We start from the raw sequence: 20,213 nt of genomic DNA on the forward strand, positions 1-20,213 counted from the left end.
GGCTGGAGAGATGGCTCAGAGGTTAAGAGCACTGGCTGCTCTTCCAGAGGTCCTGAGTTCAATTCCCAGCAACCACATGGTGGCTCACACCATCTGTAATGAGATCTGGTGCCCTCTTCTGGCGTGCGGGCATACATGGAGGCAGAATGTTGTATACAAAATAAATAAATCTTTTAAAAAAAAATTATAAATATATTTAGGTTTTTATTTTTGAGGTTTAGTTTCTTTACGTAGTCCTGGAATTTTGCTGACCTCAAGCTCTTCTTGCATTTGCCTCCTGAATGCTGGGATTAAAGACGTGCGCTACCATGTCCAGCTGTTATTTTATGTGTGTTCCCATTGTCTGTGTATGGGCACCATATGCATACCTGAGGTCAGAAGAGGGTGTTGGATGTTCTGGAACTGGAGGTACAGATAGACGAGAGCCACTATGTATGCTGAGTTGAACACAGGTCCTCTGGAAATTAGTCAGTGAGCCACTTCTGCAGCCCTAGTAGTTGTTTTTGAAACAAGGTTTCATTTTGTGACACTAGCTAGCCTGGAACTCACGATGTAGACCAGGCTGGCCTTTGGTTTTACAGAGACTGGCCACCCCATCCGGGATTAAGGAAAGCTCTGCCTGTGCCACCATGCCTGGCCTGTGAATACATTTGATGCCTACACAAACCATCATGCTCCCAGCACCGGCCTGGAGCTCACCACCCGAGAAGGGTTTCCACAGACAGCTTCACAGTGGATGATGAGGGGTTGCAGGGCCAGAGGTAGAGATGCTCAAAGAAATACAAAGCCAGTAGAGTTATGGCAATCGGGTAAGTTTTTATTGGCCCTTGCTCCCTTTCACTGGTCACTGCTCTTGACTCGAAGGACAACAGGCACAGAGCTACAAGGGATCATGCCCAGTTCTGTGATCACCAGATCCACGAGCTCAGGGGGAGTCACGTCATAGACCAGATTCAATAACCGGAGTGATGGATGGTTCTGCCAGTTCGCCAAGACCACCTGTTCTCCCCGCTTACACTGCAGATCATCGGGGTCATCTGCCATGAAGAGAAGTGGCACCGTTTAACTTCCCCTCCCCCTCAAGGCTTCTCCGGTACCTGAAAAAATTCAGTTCTACTCTACTCACCTAGCTCGTTAGAGACAAAGGCATCAGTCTGCACACGTTCACAGAACTTGTATGTTTCACAGCAGACCAGTACTGGGACATTATGTGCTCGAGCTACGAGGGCCAACTGTGCTGTCCCTACCCGAGACATCACAGATCCATTGGCCAGGAGTGCGTGAGCTCCCAATAGCACCTTGGAAACCTGTTTGTTTTAGACAATGAGGAAAGGGAAGAAAAAAATGTCATGTTCTATCAGTATATAACAAGGTCCCCTGCTACTGTGAAGAACAGCAGCACTAAGCAACAAACCATGTTAGCTGCTCTTAGAGAACACCCTGCCATCTTGTATCATCCCAGAACAGGGAAACTGCCCTGTTCCTTTTAGTGGCTACTACATTAATAGGATTTCTTCTAATAACTAGACTGTGCTGGTGCATGGAGCAGTTGAATTTTTATTTTATCTATCATCTATCTATCTATCTATCTATCTATCTATCTATCTATCTATCTATCTATCTACTTATTATTTATGCAGTGTTTTGCCTGCGCACCAGAAGAGGACACCAGATCTCATTATAGATGATTGTGAGCCACAATGTGGTTGCTGGGAACTGAACTCAGGATCTCTGGAAGCATAGCCAGTACTCTTAACCTCTGGGCTATCTCTCCAGCCCCCTCTCCCCTACTTTTTTTTGGTTTTTCAAGGCAGGGTTTCTCTGTGTAGTCCTGGCTGTTCTGGAACTCTGTAGACCAGGCTGGTCTTGAACTCAGATCTACCTGCCTCTGCCTCCCAAGTGCTGAGATTACCAGGCTATATAGGGCAGCTAGTTGCTTTTTTCTATTAAGGATAAAAGATATTGGGTTTGGTGGTTTATACCTTCAATCCCAGTACTTGGGAGGCAAAGGCAAGCAGAGCTCTGAGTCCAGGCCAGCCAGGAACTACATAATGAGACCCTGTCTCCAAAATAAATAAATAGGTTACATGAGAAACCCTGTCTCAAGAAAGCAATAATTATAATAATAATATAACAAGGCAATAATAATAAAAAGGCAAGGGCCATGAGGTGGCTCAATGGGTGAAGTCATTGCCGACCCTGACCATCTGAGTTCTATCCTCAGGATGTGAATGGTGGAAAGAAAACTGACTCTTCCAAAAGGTGTTCTCTGACTCCACATGGAGCCAAAGCATTCTGCCTTTGTCAACCCCCACCCCTCACATCCTTCATTCCCCTACTCCTTCACAATGAATAATAAATGTAAAAAAAAAAGAATAAAAGATTATGCCTGTATTACTACACCCTTTCCCTTCATCCTCAAAGTTCCTTTTTTGTGAGAACCCTCACCTCTGGGAGCACATAGGAGGCTGCAGGAATCAGCAGGTAGGAAGTTGGGACCCCAGCACGGACAAGAGAACGGAGCATGTGCCTTCCCTCAAGTCGGGGCCGGCTGTCCACCACCACCACTCGAAACTGCTTACCCTCAACCCATGCTTCCTGAAGAATCCGTGACACTAGAGAGGAGCTAGATACAGAGGAGAAAAGTGTGACTAACTGGTGGCCAGCCTGTTTGCAAAGGCAAGGGGCAGGCATTTCTCTGACCGTTCCCCTCCCCAGTTTTCTCAGTCAGGTGTTGACCATACCATCCATATACCAGGATCACGTCCCCATTACTGATCTTCTTAGAAGCAAATCGTGAAATTGCCTGAGCTGCAAGCACGATCTTCTCTTGCATATACCGATCGATGGCTTCTCTAAGTTCTGACTTGGCCTAAGTGTCAAGAGAGCATGGTGGCACACACCTTTGATCCCAGGGCTCAGGAAGCAGGAGGATCCCTGAATCTGAGCTAACTTGGTCTATATAACAAGATCCAGGACACAATCGAGACTACATAGACTATCTCAAAGCAAAAATCATGCTATATGCTTGAGTAAATACATAACAATGGGCCTGAACTGGGCCCCAATATGCCAAGAGCGCAAGTCACTTCCCTAGGCAGTGACTAGGGTCATGTGGCATGCCAACACATGTCTTTTGAGAGTTTGGAATGTGCTGTTTATCCTAACCACAGGCACATGCCTTTCCCATTCCCAGAACCCTTCATCACCTCCTCTTCCCGCTTGGAGCTGCTCATGCCAGTGATTTCCTTGTTAAGGAACTTGATGGCGTTGCACATGCTTGCCGACAGGGGGCGGCACTGGGCCAGGAAGCTGCAACAACAATACCTCAAGTTTGTGCAACTGGTTAGGACTTAAAGAGAACAGCAGGATGAAAATAGTGATGGGCATAAATAAAGGCCCTGCACGGCTGTGCTCACCTGATGTAGGGTTTTAGTTTATTTACAAGATCCCTGGAGAGTTCCTCACTGGGAGGTGTTGTGTAATCCTGAATCACCTAAAGAATACACACTCAGATAAGCAAAATGCCCCCTAAGGAAGGTCTCTGAAACGGGGCAGAGGCAAGCTTCATTAGGAAAGTGTTCAGTGTGTGAGTTGTTACTTCTCTGCCCCAGAGATGACTTTGGGGAGACATGCTGGGTAGTCCTGCAGAGTCAGGTAGAGACAGAGAACAGGACATACCTGCTGCAAGGCGTGGAGGAGTGCGATACACCGGGCATTGGAGCCACTGACGAGGCCCTGGGAGTACTGCAGACCGAGTCGCACCATGGCTGGGTGGATCACAGAGGATGGGACGCTGATGGGATGGTGGTGTCACATACTTTTTAAGGGAACTTGAGTGCCTCTTGCCCCATGCCCCTGATGAGAAGGAACCCTCTTCACTAGTACAGACTCCCCGATTCCTGTAGATTCACCCTGAGTTGTACCCCCCCCCCACGTCATCTCTAATTTCCAGCTACTTTTAACACTGGGTTCCTCAACCCCCTAGACTTAGAACAATTTCCCTAAGATCCTACCTCATGTACTGGGTCAAGGAGTTTTGTCTGCTGTACTGGGGTAGGTGGGAGAAGAGACTGACTTTGGATCCATAATCCTTTCGTGTAGGAACCTTGACAAAACCAAAGGAATGTGACCAATAATTCAAAGTTCAAAACTTCCGGGACAGAGCTGGAAAGAAAGTAAACTCACTTCTTTGACCCCACTGCTCAGGGTGTTTCCAGCTCTTTACTTTGCTAGGGCACTTTGGCACTCCCTACCTGCTGTCGCTCTGGCTTTCTAGTAAGCCTCCTCGGAGGTGAGGGGTCGTCGACCTGGGTGGGTTCCGGGAGGCGCTTCACACCTGGAAGTTAATGGGATGGTTTTTTTGTTTTTGTTTTATTTTATTTTTGGTTTTTTGAGATGGGGTTTCTCTGTGTAACAGTCCTGACTGTCTTGGAACTCACTCTGTAGACCAGGATGGGCTTGAACTGAGATCCACCTGCCCCAGGATCCCAAGTGCTGTAGTTAAAGGTGTGAGCCACCGCTGCCTGGCCTTGACATGTGTTTTTAGTGCATATGGAACAGCAGGAAATTAATAAGTTGGGAAGATGGAGCAGGAAGAGTCAACAGAAAAAGTTCAAACTCTGTCTCCTAAGGTAAGAACGGGAGTCCATGCTGGCACAAGAAGCTGGAGAAATGGAGTTTTAACAAGAAAAGAAGATACCTGCTGAGGCTTCTCCAGCTGTACTGGGGCAGGCCTGACGAGGGGGCCCTTCTTGTTCCCCTTTCCTTGCCTGTTTCAGGGCCCGCTCTGCCTCCTGCTTGGCTCTCCTTTCAGCACGAAGTTCGGCCTTACTCCGGCCAGCTGGAACTTTCTCCCCAGCAGTGCCTCCCGACTGACTACCGGGTCCTGGGAGTTCTCTGGTTGGGTCTACTAAAGACAGGAAGAAGTCCAAGCTTAAGGATGGTCTCTGTCCCAACCAATGTTCTCCCCATCCCTCTCCCCGCCACCACCTTTTTTTTTTTTTTTTGGTCACTTTATGTATCACTGGCTGGCTTGGAATTCACTGTGTAGACTAGGCTGGCCCCATTTGTCTCTGCCTCCCACATAATCTCTTCTGTACTTGCTCAGATCAACATTGTTCTGTCTTCCCCACCAAATCCCTCAACCAGCGTCCTACCCCAGGTCTTTAAAGAGTCGCCGCACCTTGCCGCTGAGCTGCAGATACGGTAGAGCCAGCGTCTTGGTCTGCCCCCTTTTCCTCCTTCCGCTTCTTCTTCTGCTGTTTCTTTTCTTTCCGAAGCTGAAGCTTCTCTTCTTGGGTCATCTCCCGCCCCGCTGCCTGAGACATAGACACAGTAACTGCTCTTCCCCAGGCAATGCCAAAGGTGTATCAACACTACTGGATGCGTACTAGATTCCCACAAGGTTAAGTCCCCAATCCTCTCTGACTTCTGTTACAAATCTACATCTCATACGGAGAGAAACTTCTTCAGAGCCATAGTTACATACTGTTAAACTCTGTAAAAATCTGGTTCTACTGAGAAATGAACTGAAAAGGGACGGGAGACGGGGCTGAAAGGTGACACAGCTTTCTATGCAGCGCTTGACAGGCGACTTGGGAGGTCTCCCTCACTTACCCCTGGCCGAGGAGAAAGTTCTGTTTTCATCTCGGATCTGGACTCTGCATCAGAAAACAGGGCACAGAGTGAGCCAGAGAGGCTCCGGGAGGGCTTGGGGAGACTTGTCGGCGCAGTAGGCTGCTGGGTTGGCATGACCACAGCTCGGGGCCCGGCGCCAGGCGCTCCGGGTTCCGCGTGAGGACGCACTGCGCGGCAGGATCAAAGGACGGGCGGGGGAGGAAAAGGGTCAGTCACCCTTCTGGGAACAGCCGGCAAGCAGCACCGAGCTGCGCCCTAGATCATATAAACCAGTCCGGGGATGCGCAGAAACTGGGAGGCAAGGCCCAAAGGCACTCAGGGCTCCGCACCAGCGACCCGACGCTCATCTGCCCCTGTACCAGTTGGTGCATCCAGCCTTTCACTTACCTCCGCGAACGGCCACCGCCACCGCAGCCATGACTGTCGGTCCTAGGCTCCTCCCGCCGAGGTCACTCAAACTACAGCGCCACCTGGGTTACAGGCTCCTCTGCCGCCTCCGGCGGAGTCAATCCCCAGAGGACTACAACTTCCGGCGTGCACTGGGTCCCGCCCCGGACTACGGGTCGTGGTGAGGACCATAGGACTTTGGGCTACCAATTAGGATAGTCTTTGGCCCTCGACTACAGCTCCCAGCATGCCGAGGTGGCTGCTCGCAGAGCCTACGTCCTACAGCCTTCCCACCTCGGAGTTCAGGCCCCCCAAAATGGCGAGCTGGGCTGCGGAGACGCGCTGAGTGGCGGAGGCGAGCGAACAGAGCCGCTACGGCCCTGGTAGTCCGGAGCTCTGCCTTAGGGAACATGCACTTTTCCATTCCTGAAACCGAGTCCCGCAGCGGAGACAGCGGCGGCTCCGCCTACGTGGTGAGGAGCTGCTAGAGCTGGGCCGGGGCGGGGATAACGGGCCGGAGTCCTCGGAGCGGCCTCCAGCCTTCGAACCTCCCTGGAAGCCATCTCACGTCTCAGCTTCGTACAGAAGTCATCCCACGCTCCAATAGGTTCTTTGGGCGATTCCTTTCCCCGGCCAGGCCGCGACTGGTGGTGGGCATTACTGTCATCTCCGGGAGGGAGACTGCCGCACAAGCGCCCGAATTTCCCCTGCACTGGGCCTTCTGCTTGGAACCTGGCCCGGGGGGGGGGGGGGACAGGCCACGTCCTGGGAAGTTTCGGCACGTTGCGCAGACGGCCAGGCTTCTGGGGGCAAGAGGTGATTCGGACTTCGACCCTGAGCTGTTTGCCTGCTTTTGTGTCCTCAGGCTTATAACATTCATGTGAATGGAGTCCTGCACTGTCGAGTGCGCTACAGCCAGCTCCTGGGGCTGCACGAGCAGGTGGGAGGAGAGCCCCTATCTAGATGCAGCTTCAAGCCCTTCCATACTCATGGACATTAGTCCCCTTTCACTGCATTCACCTTTAACCCCTGCCACAGTGGAAGGTGTGTCTTGTTAGCATGACATTCCGGGGACCTCCCTAAGCAAGTTGTCCCACAGTACCTGCTCCTCCCTATAATCACGCCCACCTTCCTTCTTTTCTGAACTGCTTTTTCATCCTTTGCCCCTGCATGAAGAAAAAAAAAAGCCAAAACGAAGCCAATTAGCCCAAGCACGTTCCTTCTGTCACTCCAACCTAGAACTTTGAAATTCGTTTCCCTCCTTACTGCAAACCGTTCACTGATTCCTTCGCTTGTTCTAGGCTTCTTTCATGTGTAACTGTTCGGATAGTCTTGTATCTGTGATACAATGTTTCCATTCCTCACGGTACTCGGTAGACAGCCCTCGTTCTACTGACAGCTAGTTGTCAGTCCTGAGCAAGTTACCTAATTTCTCCAAATGAAAACTAGACAAATAGCAAAGTCCCTTCCATACACTGTGTGAGTATACTGTGACTTTATTATTTGTGCGCATGGATGTTCCCTGTAAATGTTGTCTACTTCCTGTGAGGGTTCAGTGAACAGTCTTGTTAGAGACATCGAAGGGGCTCCTGGACCATGAAAACCCACCCTACAGTGTGGAGGTGCTTATACATATTAATATATCTAAGAATTTATACCCAGGATCCATGAGATCCTGATTCTTCCAAAGTCATCTTTCCTCAGATGACCACTTGGAGAGGGGAACTCAGGACTTGGCGAGTCTCAATTGCCACTTATCCGCTTACGTGAAGAATTTTCTCTTTCTCTCTCTCCACATAGCTTCGGAAGGAGTATGGGGCCAATGTGCTTCCTGCGTTCCCCCCAAAGAAGCTTTTCTCTCTGACGCCTGCAGAGGTAGAACAGAGGCGAGAGCAGTTAGAGAAATACATGCAAGCTGGTGAGTGGATGGATGAGCTTGAGGACCCTGGGAAGAGAGTAAGTCAGGTGCTCTGTCGTAGTTAGAAAGCCTCCTGTCTGATGTTCCCCAATTAATAAAGTGCCCTCACGGATTTGAAACTCCAGACTAGTAAAGCAACCTGGAATTACTAGTAGAACACTAGCTGTTTTTTAAAGACAGGGTTTCTCCGTGTAGCTTTGGCTGTCCTCAAACTCAGAGACATCTGCCTGCCTCTGTTTCCCAAATGCTGGAATTACAGGCGTGTGCCACCACCGCCTGGCTGTAACACTAGTTTTAGGAGTAATTTAGATGGGCGGGGAGAACTTTGTATCAGATATGCTTTAGGTTAACGTCATTGTTATGTCCCTAGTTCTGTAGACTAGACTCAGCTAGATGGCAGCCAAGGGTAGGGCAGGGGAAGAATTTATACAAACTGTGTGAGGTGAGGCCAGCTGGGGGATATGGCAGGCCACCATCAGCCCAGGAAATGGGGTCGGGGTACTTACGAAGAAGAGGACTTGGGGAAGCCAAGAGTGAGTCCTAAGTTACTATGATATCATTCTCTTGACCCCACAGTTCGGCAAGACCCATTGCTTGGGAGCAGTGAGACCTTTAATAGTTTTCTACGTCGGGCCCAACAGGTAACCCCTATTTAAGAGAAAGACCTGATGGGGAACCATGTCATTTTAATTACAAGGTTATTATCTGGCATTTAAAAGAAGTTTTTTTTTGTTTTTTTGTTTTTTTTTTTTTTTAATTTAAAAGAAGTTTTTTTTTGTTTTTTTGTTTTTTTTTTTTTTTAATGGAACAAAGCTTCTGTTGCACCACTGAAATTCAGAAGTCCAGTCTGAGTTTCAGAAGAACACCAGCGGGGTTAGGAAGTTAGGGTGCACTAAGCAGGACCCTAGGCCTACACTAATAAGGTAGTGCCTCCTGTCCTTGTCTGTCCATACAGGAGACACAGCAAGTCCCCACAGAGGAGGTTTCCTTGGAGGTGCTGCTCAGCAATGGACAGAAAGTTCTGGTCAATGTGTTAACGTCTGACCAGACTGAAGATGTCCTGGAGGTGAGATGCACGTTTAGTGCAGCCCCTCTGCCCACTGAGCACCAAGTCCTGCACTGGAACTAGCCGGTTGGATAAGCTGTACTTCCTGTTCCCAGGCTGTGGCTGCGAAGCTGGATCTTCCGGATGACTTGATCGGGTATTTTAGTCTCTTCCTTGTTCGAGAAAAAGAGGATGGAGCCTTTTCTTGTGAGTGTCTCTGGCCCTTACCGCTTGAGCACTGCTTCTGGCAGTGAGTTCCGTCTGCCTCTTGTCAGAAGGGAACATTTCCTCAAAGCACTTCCATTAGTTTCCCTTCCTCTTTAGTCTGACCACTCTTTTTTAATCCACAGTTGTACGGAAGCTGCAGGAGTTTGAGCTGCCTTATGTATCTGTCACCAGTCTTCGGAGTCACGAGTACAAGATTGTGCTAAGAAAGAGGTCAGGGCCCAGGCCTGGGTTGGGTTGCTGGCCATATACTGAGGGGGCTTCATCTGGCCAAGGGAGCATTGCTGGATGTTTTACCCACACCTCCCACCCTCCTTCCAGTGTACTACAATGAATTAGCCCATAGTTGCAATTACTTCTGTTTTCCCATTTCCATCCTGCCTTTGCCTTACCCCCTTACCCCAGCGTAGCCCCCTTACTCCTTTCCACCCCTTGGCCTCACAGTTACTGGGACTCTGCCTATGACGACGATGTCATGGAGAACCGGGTTGGCCTGAACCTGCTTTATGCTCAGGTGAGCTTAGAGCTACGTCAGAACCCTTGCCCTGAAATGACTATGGTACTCCATTTTCCCAAGAAAACTCCTTTCATGTCTTTGGTCCCCGTTCATGGGGAAGTTCGTAGAACATGATCAGAGCTCCTAGCACACTCCGCCTCTCTGAACTGATAAAACCAGGGTCTCACGCAGGTACTTCTCAACTCATTTTGATTACTGCATTGAAGCCCCAGCCTCATTCATTGTCTCCGCTGTATACAGACGGTGTCAGATATTGAGCATGGGTGGATCCTGGTCACCAAAGAGCAGCACCGGCAGCTCAAATCTCTGCAAGACAAAGTCTCCAAGAAGGAGGTGAGCTTTTTGCCCTGTCTCCCCTGAACAGCCAAGTCTGCGCTACCCCCTCGTGACTAAGCACACTCGGTGACCATCTTTCAGTTCTTAAGACTGGCCCAAACCCTGCGGCACTATGGCTACCTGCGCTTTGATGCCTGTGTGGCTGACTTTCCAGAGAAGGACTGCCCTGTGGTGGTCAGCGCAGGCAACAGTGAGCTCAGTCTCCAGCTGCGACTGCCTGGCCAGCAACTCCGTGAAGGCTCTTTCCGGGTTACCCGCATGCGATGCTGGCGGGTCACCTCCTCTGTAAGTCGAGTTTTGTTTCTGTTTTTGAGACAACTTCTAGTCACGTCCCTATTACTGACCTGGAACTATGTAGGCCAGTTATCCTTGAACTCATGATCCTCCTGCCTCAGCTTTTCAAGGCTTAGGATTAGCACACCTGACTTTCTTCTGTGACTTGGGATGAGAGGGAAGGCCTTCTGAGATGGGACCTGGCACGCCTTGCGATCCCAGGCTGCAGAGGTCCACAACTTGACCACAATGAAATCAGCCCGAGTCCTATTCCTCTTTTAGGTGCCACTCCCCAGTGGAAGCACAAGCAGTCCTAGCCGGGGTCGGGGTGAGGTGCGTCTGGAACTGGCTTTCGAATACCTCATGAGCAAGGACCGGCTACAGTGGGTGACCATCACCAGCCCACAGGTGTGAGCCCATAGGTCCCTAAGTCTAAGCTTCCAGGACTGCATGTGAATGGGAGCCCTTGTTAGGAGATCTGGCTAGGGATAGTATCTCTGATCAGGCTGAGCTTCTTCCCCTCAGGCTATTATGATGAGCATCTGCTTGCAGTCCATGGTGGACGAGCTGATGGTGAAGAAGTCCGGGGGCAGTATCAGGAAGGTAAATGGCACCAGAGGCCAAGCAGTTGTGTGGCCGTGCTCTCCTGTTGTGTTCTGGGTTCCCCAAGGGTTCTCTTGGGGAAGAGGCTGGGCTCTGAGGAGGTTTCTGCCCTTTAGCAACATTTTGGATCTGTCCTTAGATGCTGCGTCGGCGAGTGGGGGGTACCCTGAAACGTTCAGACAGCCAGCAAGCAGTGAAGTCTCCACCATTGCTCGTAAGTTAATGTCCATCAGTGCCTTGGCTCCTAGCCCTGCCTTCCCATCCCTGTTCCTAAACCTAACTGATCTGCCTCCTCTTCCCAGGAGTCACCAGACGCCAGCCGGGAATCCATGGGCAAACTCTCAGTGAGTTACTGGGTTGGTGAGGTTGACTGCAAGGGGCTGTCACACAGGCTGCTGCCCTCTGACCCTCCTCCCACCTCTGTTACAGAGTAAGCTGAGTGCCGTGAGCTTGCGGGGAATTGGCAGTCCCAGCACAGATGCCAGTGCCAGTGCCGTCCATGGCAATTTCGCCTTCGAGGGCATTGGAGATGAGGATCTGTAATCTCAGCTGCCTGGATGTCTGCCCTCTACCCCAGAGGAAATTTACACAAACTTGCCCTGTGCCTATGCTCCCAAGTTAGGGGAGTCTTTTCCTACTCCCTTCCTACTTTTTTTTTTTTCCTTTTGGCCAGGGGCCTCCTAACCTACCTTCCTTTTCCTGGGCTGGCTACACAAAAGATCACTCTTTTTCAGAGCTGGCTCTTTATGCCAAATTAGCATTTAGTATTTTGCACAAAGTCCAAGGGACCAGGACTGCTTGCCTTGGGGAGGAGCTAGTGCTCCCCATGGGCTGTCTCTGGCTTTTTAGGGCCAGGCCATGGGCAAAGGGTGGGCAGAGGTCTGTGAATGGTCTGACCAACTCCCCATCATTAAACTCAGCCTGACTGCTGCCTACCTCTGGTTCCCTCACTAAGGGTAAGGCCTGTGTGCCATTGCCAATTCAGCATAGACATGGCTTTGTTAGTGTTTCCTTTATTATAAAGCACTGAAATAAGTTAAAACAGGTGAGAGGCTGGGCAGTCCCCAACCAATTCATATCCATGGCCCCTGGGAACAGTGACAGTGAATCCAAGGTCCTAATCACTGAGCTCATTAAATTAAATACATGAGCCAAGACCAGGCCCCCTGGTCCATATGGCCCCCTGCTCATTTGATTGAGGCTAGTCCATATAGCGCCTAGGTTAGTCTGTGTGGAGCCCCTGGCCAGCGGGGGAGGAAGGGGAAGGTGGTTTCTAGTCCATTTGTATAAAATGCAGGAGAGTCGGGGCTAATTCCTAGGACCCCAGGTAAAAGAACCTAGTTCAAGGTGAGTCTGTATGGAGAGCCCTGCTACCAGTAGCACCCAGGGCTGCCGGCCCCCGAGTGCTCATAACAGAGGGTGGGCTATGAGGTGGGGCCCAGCCCTCGGGGGCAGAGAGACCAGGTCCTCCTGCCCCACCATGGCCATGCACTTTCTGATGGCGCTTGTAGTTGTCCCAGTGGCCTGTGGTGTAGGCGCAGGTGGCACAGCGGAAGGGCTTCTCGCCCGTATGGCGTAGCATATGACGTTTGAGGTTCATACTCTGGTTGCAGCTGTAGTTGCAGAGGCTACACCGAAAAGGTTTGTCACCAGAGTGGATGCGACCATGACGCTTGAGGTTGGCCAGGTTTCCACAGGCGTACGGACAGAGGGGGCACTTGTAGGGCTTCTCTCCTGTGTGGACACGCTGGTGCCGTTTCAGGTTATCCAGATGAGCAGAGGCATAGGGACAGCGGGCACAACGGAAGGGTTTCTCACCACTGTGAGTCTTCATGTGCCGAGCCAGGTGGTTGGGATAGTGAGTGGCAAAGGGGCAGAGACTACAGGCGAAGCCTTTGTCACTGGGGCCCTGGGGTCCCCCACTGGCACCCCCTCCAGCCTCTCCTCGCATGCAACGCCCACACATGGCAGTTCCCAACCTGCTGCCCTCACCCTCCTCCAGTTCTTGTCCACAACCCCGGCAGGTCCAAGGGAACAGCAGCTCTGGCAGTGGTTCTGATCCAGTTCCACACAAACCCTCCCCTTCACCCCGTAGCTGCCCACAGTCTGGCAGGTAGCTGGTACCACCTGGTGGCACATGGAGGCTCAAGTCTGGAAGGAGCAGAGTATCTGTGGGAACAATGAGACATGGGCTATGACTCCAAGTATCCATCTTACTACCCACCCACGTCCCACGCCCCAGGATCTCTGCTGGTCTGCTTACCTTCAGATTGCCGGGGCATTGTCCCCTCCTGCTCTGTGGGACTGGGAGGCCGGGTTGGTCGTGGAGCACAGCATCGGAAGCCACAGGTCGGGCAGGGAGGAGTGGGAGGCCCCGTGTGAGTGCGCTGATGCCGCCTCAGGTTGCCCAGGCTGCTGCAGGCAAAGGGGCAGTGGGGACAGCGGTAGGGCTTCTCGCCAGTATGGGTGCGGGTATGTCGTGTCAGGTTGACGAGCTGGGCTGAGGCGTAGGGGCAGCGGCCACAGCGGAACGGCTTCTCCCCGCTGTGTGTCTGCATATGCCGCTTCAGGTGGCTCGAGTAGTGGGACACGAAGGCGCAGAGGCGGCATGAGTACAGAAGCCGTGGGGGCAGCGGGGGCCCCCCACCCGGTCCTCCTGCCCCACAACACGGCCCCTCACCTGTCGGCCCCACACACAGCTGGCAGGCTGGGCCTGGCCTCTCACCCCTGGCCTCCCCTGGACCCCTGGCTGGTTCCTCAACTTCACTCTCCGCACTTAGTGCCCGGCCGCCCCCAGACTCGTCGTCACTCAGCCCATAGGGAAGTCCAGGTCTGGCCCCCTGAGAGTCTCCTGGTGAAACAGAAATAAGGGGGAGGAAAACAAAAAAAACACAACGTGGTTTGGAAGTCTAAGTTCCAAATTGTCATTTCTCCCTTATGGCCGCACTTAGCAGCCCCACCCTTCATTTTATAAAAACAAAACCTTTTAGATCTCTCCCAGGAATCTGTTTCCCTATAGAGACCTCAGAACATTCTATCTATCTACCTCTTTGAGCCTAATTACTGACAATAAGGTTGACCCCCCACACACCCTTTCTGCTAAATGGAAAAGATCAAGGACTTGAAGAAGGGGTACAGGCTGACAGCATTAATTCTTGAGATAAAGTAAAAATTCAAAAGTCCCTGAGACCCTTTTAGTAAGCACCAGCTGACAATAAAAGGAAACCCATCTCAAGGTGGTACAATTTGGAGCAAGTGGAAACAATGTAATGCAAATTACATTATTTTTCTAGACAGAGTTTCTCTGTGGCTGTGGAACCTGTCCTGGAACTAGCTCTGTAGACCAGGCTGGCCTCGAACTCACAGAGATCCGCCTGCCTCTGCCTCCCGAGTGCTGGGATTAAAGGCGTGTGCGACTGCTGCCTGGCTAGTCGATTCTTTTGTATGGGGTTCGTTCACTCCCCGTCTTAAAGAGAAAGAGTGGAAATGGCAACCTCTCAGTACAAAGGATCTGCCGCTACAGGTCAAAGATAGCGTATTTACAGAAGTCCCTTCCAGGCATCTCCGGAGGAGCACACACAAGGAATGGGGCGAGGGGCAAGGTTATTAAAAGGGCACTAACTGACCATGGGCACTCATCTTTGTATTCATGACACTCAGCCCGGACCCAGAACTTCGCCCCAGCAAAATGATGCTGCTGAGGGACCCTTAAGCAAACCAAGTAATCAAGTGGGAAACCAAGCCAGTCCTACACTGTAGCAGGAAGTGGTGTCTTGGTCACTGACGCTGACTTTTAAAAGACTTGAGTCACCACTAATAGCTACTAATCCTTAACCACGACCCCTAAACACACCTTCGGAGTCTCTCTCAAAACCCATGAGCTGGTCGTTGTGGCCGTCACCTTCCTCCTCTTCCTCTTCCTCCTCAAACTCCAGATCTTGGCCTAGTAGCAAATCACTCTCCAACACCAGGGCCCCAGGTCCTTCGTCGAAGGAATCTTCAGTATCCACTAAAGAGAGGACGGAGTTTGTGGACTCTCCCTCCCACGCCGTGCCCATAATCCGAACCAGGGAGCCAGCCATTGTAAACTGCACTTCCCATACTCGCTGACCCTCTCAGGTTCCCTTAATACTTTGGAGGTAGATGTGAGCCCAGATCATCCGCCCCCAAAACCTCAGGAGTCCCTCTCCACCCAGACCTGAGCCCACTCTACTGACCCCACCCCTGTTCCTCCCCGCTCAAGGCCCCTGACCCCTGACCTTTGACCCCCTCGCATTTCACGGGCTGCGGGTGGCTTTGCTTCCTCCGGGGCATCGTGACCGGCTCCAGCCCGACGCGCCTCCGGCCCGAGGCCGCCCGGCCCCGCCCCTCCCAGTTCGGCCCAGTCGTCGACCCTCGCTTTCAGGGTCCAGGAGCCGCCCCCATACACCAGTGCGGGCCCTGGGCAGCCCCCGGCCCTGGCCCCGGAGCCAAGCTCAGGTCGCTCCCGCCGCCGCCGCCGCTTCCATTCATGGAGCCCCCTATCCCCCTCCGGAGACCAGCTGGTACCTCCGTACCCGCTTCCGCTTCCGCCGCCGCACAGCCGCACGGGACGCGTAGTTCGTGGGATGCACAACGGGAACGCGGACGCAGCGTGACCGGGAAGTGATTGTAATGCTCTGCTAGCCGACCAATTGGAGGCTGCAGGAGTAAACCGACCAGCCAGCCAGGCAGAAGGTCCCCAGCCCCCCCTGCGTACGAAACTAGGAAGTTGCACCTGAGAGTGAGAGGCGCGCCTGGGCGGCCTCCCAACAGGCAGGCTTAGCTCCTGCTTCCCACTCTCTGCCCCCTGCCAAACGCGCGGGATTGACTCGCAGGCACACACCAAGAGCTCCCCATGTGCTCCCCCGTGTGACCCAGTTTGGGGCCAAGGTAGGAGAGTAAAAAAGGACACTGTGGGCACGATTAGGTTTTGTTTGGCCTTTAGTCTGAAAAAGTGTTGCTCGAAAGTGTACAACAGAGAGCGGGTGCAAGCGGCTAGGGGTCACAGAGCCGCCAATAAAAAAGAATGTCCTTAAATAAAGTGTTCACAGAGTAAAAATCAGAACTAGTCCTTCCCTGCAACACAACAGAGCACAGGCACAGAACCGACCGTCGACGAGCCCGAGTAAAGATGAGGCTCAAGAGGACAGCAAAGGCTCCCAGGCTGCCGCGTGGAGGGAGAGCCCTCTTTGGAATGGGCTGAGGAAAGCCACCCAGCTCCCCCTGCACACCTCATAACCACTGCTAAGGCTAAAAGAAAAAGACAAAACTCAGTCTTGGGTCCAAGGGCTCAGAGAACAGTCCTGGTGGGCAGGGTCAGGACAACTGCTAGTCCCGCTTGGCCTTCTTCTTGTCACTGTTGCCATTCTCTTCAGCTCCCTCAGGGGAGAGCGCCTCCCCGAGTTTCCTCTTGCCACACTCTGGCTGGAGCTCTGCTGTATTTCGGGGCTTGAAGCAAATGATGATGCATGTCATGTTGTCACACCCTGTACCGTCCCCAGAAGTGTCTGGTGCCAGGCACTGATCCAGCAGCTACAAAAAGGTTGAGGCAGTTTAGCACAAGGTTTGAACCCTTTCCTGGGAACCTAGAGCACCACAGAAGGCCTGGCCTTGCTGACACAGGGTTACAAAAGGGAAGGAATGGGCAGCAGGTATTATGAAACTGACACTTGTGAACTTTTGATCCCTAAGGTTACATCAGGGACACGACGAAAGATGCAACTTTTTAATCAAGGTCTTCTAGTGTCTGTAGGTGATTAAAACCACTCCCAGCCTTAAGTCTCAGCTCAGAGAGAAAAAAGTTGTGGCTGTGGGGCTGGAGAGGTGGCTCAGCAGTTAAGAGCACTGGCTGCTTTCCCAGAGGTCCTGAGTTCAATTCCCAGCAACCATATGGTGGCTCACAACCATCTGTAATAAGATCTGGTGCCCTCTTCTGGCCTGCAGGCAGAATACTGTATACATAATAAATAAAATCTTAAAAAAAAAAAAAAGTTGTGGCTGTGTAGTATCCTCCTCTAACTTCAGACTCACCTCTTCCACAATGGAGGACAATAACCGAAGTTCCCCATTTTCATCACGTTGGCTGATCTTTGATTGAATAAAGTCTACAACCTCCTGGCTGCTCATCACATTCCTGGGGTCAAAAAATGACAGTCAGAATTCTTAGTCCCACCAAGGCAGAGCAAAGAGTCATGTAGGCAGCAGTACTGATGCAGGCCAATGTCAACACCTGAAAAAATGTTCCTCAGCTCTGCCTTAGGCTTCTGTGACTTTAATTCACTGAGAAGCTGACCTTGAAGCTACTGCCCCCTACTGTAGCTCCAAGCCTTAAAGTAAGGTTGCAGAAGGGCATTTAAGGGTATTCACCAGTGCTCACCAGATGCCATCGCAAGCAATGACCATGAATTCATGGTCATCAGTGAGAGTCAGCACCTTGATGTCAGGAAGGGCAGAAATCATCTGTTCCTCAGGTGGCAAGTTTTTGTTCCTCTTGTAGAAATGGTCTCCTGAAAGGTAAGAATGGCCAGCAGTTTGAACACTTCCTAGACGTATATTAGAGGCAGGTCCATGACTTAGTGGAATAAAGAACTAAGTTCTAGCTTTTCTAGTTTCAGACCTGCTATCAGAACAAAGACCTCATCTGCCTTTTTTTTTTTAAACATCCAGGACAGTGAGAACTATAACTTCACTATTTCACAAAGATGTTTTCGATTATTCTGAACGGCACAGGGCTTAGAATGTTAGGTAATCTGGGACAGAGGACGAGACCCCAAGATTTCCTTATAGCTTCTTAGTCCTTACCAATGGCCCTGGAGAGGTTGAGGCCTCCATTGACACGCCCATCCATCGTGACCTTGCCACCAGCATTCTTGATGCGTGCCAGCTCCACTTCATCTTCCGGTTTATGGTCGTAAGACATATCTAAAGCTTTGCCAGCTTCCGACACCACACAGCGAGAGTCTCCTGCATTGGCCACAATCAACTGCTTCCCCCGTATCAGAGCCACCACTGCTGTTGTGCCGCTGTCAGAACCAGGCTTAAGAGGAAGAAAGGGAGCCTTGTGGGAGTGTTTAGGCACGAGCACACTCCTCACCAATCATCTATACTAAAGAGCTGTCCAGAGACAGCATGTTTCCTTGCCATCTTAAAGGCAATTCTATCCAGATTTCCCTTGTAGTTCCCATTGTAGAATTAATACTCCTATATTAAAAACTAAAATATTGCCAGGGGTGGTGGTGCAAGTCTTTAATCCCAGCACTCAGAAGGCAGAGGCAGGTGAATCTCTGGGAGTTTGAGGCCAGCCTGGTCTACAGAGTGAGTTTCAGGGCAGGCTCCAAAGTTACAGAGAAACACTATCTTGAAAAACAAACAAACAAACAAACAAAAACAAGACTAAAATAGCAAGGGGATATACTTCTTAAAATCAAATCAGGAGATTTACACTTGTTTCTTGTTCTTTCCAAAATCAACAGTTCCCGCTTCCACATACCTCTTCTTTGCCTTCCATTCCAGGTACCATCATCTCTTCTTCTTCCTCCTCCTCTTCATCATCCTCTTCAGCCTCCTCAGTATCATCCTCATCTTCCTCGTTCTCTGCCTCCTCACTGCTGTAGCCATCCTCTTCCTCACTGCATTCCTACCAGGAAGATTCCAAGATACTGAGACTGGGATACTAAGATACCCCCCACTCTGCCCCATCTTCCTCAACATAGACTCAAAATAGAAATCCTAACAACTGTCAAAAGATATAACCAATGTTGTCATGAAAATCTGGGGCAGCAGAGAGACTAGGATAAGCATGATAAATTGACATTTTGAACTGGGCACAGATGTCATCAGCAAAACAAGTCCTGAGGAAGGTCAAAGCAGCCAGTCAGAATACCTTCCAGAGAATAAATTGTTGGGAAAAGGAGACACCTAAATACCCAAACTAATAAAAACTGCCTTCCTATTCTCTCTCTAGGAGACAGATCCTGAAAGGCCAGAAATAAATCACTTTATTGCCAGCGAACTGGCTCTGGATAAAGCCTAGTGACCTAGGTTCAGTCTTCAGAACTCGCATGGCAGGAGAAAGCTAACCCTCTCAAGTTGTCCTCTAACTTCTAAGAGCATGCCCTGGCACTCAGGTACACACATGTACACAACACAAAATTAATGTTCATTTTTAAATCTTAATTTATTCTTCTGAATTTTAAATCAACAAAAGAAAAGGGGGTTAAAGGTCCAAGACAATGCACTCAAAGGCAGCTTAGAATGCAGCGAGTCTTGGGAAATGAAGAGGGTAAATTAGGTCCTGGCTGGCAAGCCTGATAAGCTGATATTGAACCCCAGGACTTACATGAGAGAAGCAGAGAACTGACTCACACAAGTTATATATCCTCTGACCTCAACAGACAAGCATGGAAACATACATACATGCAAAATATAGTACAAACTTAACAAGAGTTGAGGCTAGGGATGGCATTACACAGCCCTCACTGCAGCTTCACAGGCCCTTACCTCACTGTCATCCTCTTCCTCCTCCGCCTCATCTGATTCATCCTCACTGTCCTCAAAGAACTTGGACTTAGCAACTCGCGGCAGCTGGTCAGAGGCTGAAGAGCAGGAAGGCCCAGCCTCACCAGTGGCAGTACCAGGCTCACCAATTTGGCCTGCCTCAGTCTCATGGTCCGAGTTAGAGGAAAGGCCTGTGTGACCTTTGGCTGTGGGGCCATTTTCCTGGGAAGGAGTTTCCCTAGATGGGTCCTCAGGTCCGGCCTCCCCATTGAGGCCCTGAGGCCCTGGTTCGTCGCCTGTCCCAGTTCCAGATTTGGCGTGGGTAGGTCCCTTCTGACAGTTCTGCCCGTATCGTGTCAGCAACTCTTCAATAGTCATGGTAGCCTCTTCATGCAGCAGTGCAGCCTCCTCATTGTCCACTGCAGGGAAGAGGCTAAATCAGCGCCCCTAGCCCAGACTCCTCACAGGCACACCTCCTGTGATGTGACGATGCACTTCCCAATTACCTCCCACTTATGAGGCTCCACTCACTAATCAAGTCTCACTGTCTCCTCAATAGTCTTTTTCTGGTCTTTCTTAGTCCGAGGAACACCAGTTTATTTCCCTATTGTACCTCTCATTTGTATTGTTAACTTGAAACCTTTACACTGAGGACCCAGATAGCCCATATATTAGTTTGCAAGGATTAAGTTGTAATATCTGGCTATCAAGGCTAATAACCGCCCCAGCCTTGAAAAAGAAAAAAGAACACA

General features: G+C 50.9%; 4 protein-coding genes across 9 annotated transcripts in view; 1 reads left to right on the top strand and 3 right to left on the bottom strand.

The window, feature by feature from the left end:
• Window positions 1-794: 794 nt before the first annotated feature.
• Eif2b4 (eukaryotic translation initiation factor 2B subunit delta) lies at window positions 795-6,194 on the bottom strand. Of its 4 annotated transcripts, none has more exons than XM_005371369.3 (13): window positions 6,028-6,194; window positions 5,620-5,663; window positions 5,186-5,321; window positions 4,703-4,909; window positions 4,257-4,339; window positions 4,017-4,108; window positions 3,682-3,796; window positions 3,420-3,496; window positions 3,210-3,312; window positions 2,745-2,872; window positions 2,449-2,626; window positions 1,127-1,307; window positions 795-1,037 (listed from the first exon to the last, which is right to left on the bottom strand). In XM_005371369.3, exons 1-13 carry the CDS (start codon window positions 6,056-6,058, stop codon window positions 838-840), a joined length of 1,575 nt encoding a protein of 524 aa, XP_005371426.1. In that variant the 5' UTR covers window positions 6,059-6,194; the 3' UTR covers window positions 795-837. The 4 variants fall into 4 exon arrangements, with proteins under 4 accessions (XP_005371426.1, XP_005371425.1, XP_005371424.1 ...); XM_005371368.3 differs by having other exon boundaries at window positions 4,703-4,912; window positions 6,028-6,191; XM_005371367.3 differs by lacking the exon at window positions 6,028-6,194 and having other exon boundaries at window positions 5,620-5,820.
• A 112-nt stretch (window positions 6,195-6,306) lies between these two features.
• On the top strand, window positions 6,307-11,879 carry Snx17 (sorting nexin 17). 2 transcript variants are annotated; one of them, XM_005371371.2, is made up of 15 exons: window positions 6,307-6,500; window positions 6,893-6,967; window positions 7,828-7,945; window positions 8,522-8,586; window positions 8,901-9,011; window positions 9,107-9,197; window positions 9,341-9,428; window positions 9,660-9,729; window positions 9,973-10,065; window positions 10,150-10,353; window positions 10,624-10,749; window positions 10,867-10,944; window positions 11,084-11,158; window positions 11,247-11,288; window positions 11,374-11,879. In XM_005371371.2, exons 1-15 carry the CDS (start codon window positions 6,438-6,440, stop codon window positions 11,485-11,487), a joined length of 1,413 nt encoding a protein of 470 aa, XP_005371428.1. In that variant the 5' UTR covers window positions 6,307-6,437; the 3' UTR covers window positions 11,488-11,879. The 2 variants fall into 2 exon arrangements, with proteins under 2 accessions (XP_005371428.1, XP_026633913.1); XM_026778112.1 differs by lacking the exons at window positions 6,307-6,500; window positions 6,893-6,967 and adding an exon at window positions 6,979-7,071.
• A 66-nt stretch (window positions 11,880-11,945) lies between these two features.
• Znf513 (zinc finger protein 513) lies at window positions 11,946-15,477 on the bottom strand. 2 transcript variants are annotated; one of them, XM_005371375.2, is made up of 4 exons: window positions 15,204-15,477; window positions 14,798-14,953; window positions 13,208-13,795; window positions 11,946-13,113 (listed from the first exon to the last, which is right to left on the bottom strand). In XM_005371375.2, the coding sequence occupies exons 1-4, from the start codon at window positions 15,256-15,258 to the stop codon at window positions 12,287-12,289; spliced, it is 1,626 nt and encodes a 541-aa protein (XP_005371432.1). In that variant the 5' UTR covers window positions 15,259-15,477; the 3' UTR covers window positions 11,946-12,286. The 2 variants fall into 2 exon arrangements, with proteins under 2 accessions (XP_005371432.1, XP_005371431.1); XM_005371374.2 differs by lacking the exon at window positions 15,204-15,477 and having other exon boundaries at window positions 14,798-15,156.
• A 411-nt stretch (window positions 15,478-15,888) lies between these two features.
• Ppm1g (protein phosphatase, Mg2+/Mn2+ dependent 1G) overlaps window positions 15,889-20,213 on the bottom strand; it is a 28,878-nt gene continuing 24,553 nt past the window's right edge. The window contains exons 5-10 of the mRNA XM_005371376.2: window positions 19,465-19,880; window positions 18,455-18,601; window positions 17,767-18,001; window positions 17,342-17,471; window positions 16,996-17,098; window positions 15,889-16,497 (exon numbers count right to left, since the gene is read on the bottom strand). Coding sequence (XP_005371433.2) covers window positions 16,294-16,497; window positions 16,996-17,098; window positions 17,342-17,471; window positions 17,767-18,001; window positions 18,455-18,601; window positions 19,465-19,880 — 1,235 coding nt within the window. The 3' untranslated portion in view covers window positions 15,889-16,293. The remainder of the gene's footprint in view (window positions 16,498-16,995; window positions 17,099-17,341; window positions 17,472-17,766; window positions 18,002-18,454; window positions 18,602-19,464; window positions 19,881-20,213) is intronic.

The sequence above is a fragment of the Microtus ochrogaster genome, unplaced genomic scaffold, assembly GCF_000317375.1.
Source record: "Microtus ochrogaster isolate Prairie Vole_2 unplaced genomic scaffold, MicOch1.0 UNK106, whole genome shotgun sequence".
Lineage (NCBI taxonomy): Eukaryota > Metazoa > Chordata > Mammalia > Rodentia > Cricetidae > Microtus > Microtus ochrogaster.

Coding starts and splice junctions, on each gene's coding strand:
- Eif2b4 (XM_026778111.1), bottom strand. CDS start 5,754: ATGCCAACCCAGCAGCCTACTGCGCCGACAAGTCTCCCCAAGCCCTCC. Junction 4,340..4,702: donor AGCTGGAGAAGCCTCAGCAG/GTATCTTCTTTT, acceptor ATTAACTTCCAG/GTGTGAAGCGCCTCCCGGAA. Junction 3,313..3,419: donor AAACTAAAACCCTACATCAG/GTGAGCACAGCC, acceptor TTGTTGTTGCAG/CTTCCTGGCCCAGTGCCGCC.
- Snx17 (XM_005371371.2), top strand. CDS start 6,438: ATGCACTTTTCCATTCCTGAAACCGAGTCCCGCAGCGGAGACAGCGGC. Junction 9,730..9,972: donor TGAACCTGCTTTATGCTCAG/GTGAGCTTAGAG, acceptor CGCTGTATACAG/ACGGTGTCAGATATTGAGCA. Junction 10,945..11,083: donor CCGGGGGCAGTATCAGGAAG/GTAAATGGCACC, acceptor ATCTGTCCTTAG/ATGCTGCGTCGGCGAGTGGG.
- Znf513 (XM_005371374.2), bottom strand. CDS start 15,026: ATGGCTGGCTCCCTGGTTCGGATTATGGGCACGGCGTGGGAGGGAGAG. Junction 13,796..14,797: donor TTTTGAGAGAGACTCCGAAG/GTGTGTTTAGGG, acceptor CTGTTTCACCAG/GAGACTCTCAGGGGGCCAGA. Junction 13,114..13,207: donor AATGCCCCGGCAATCTGAAG/GTAAGCAGACCA, acceptor TTGTTCCCACAG/ATACTCTGCTCCTTCCAGAC.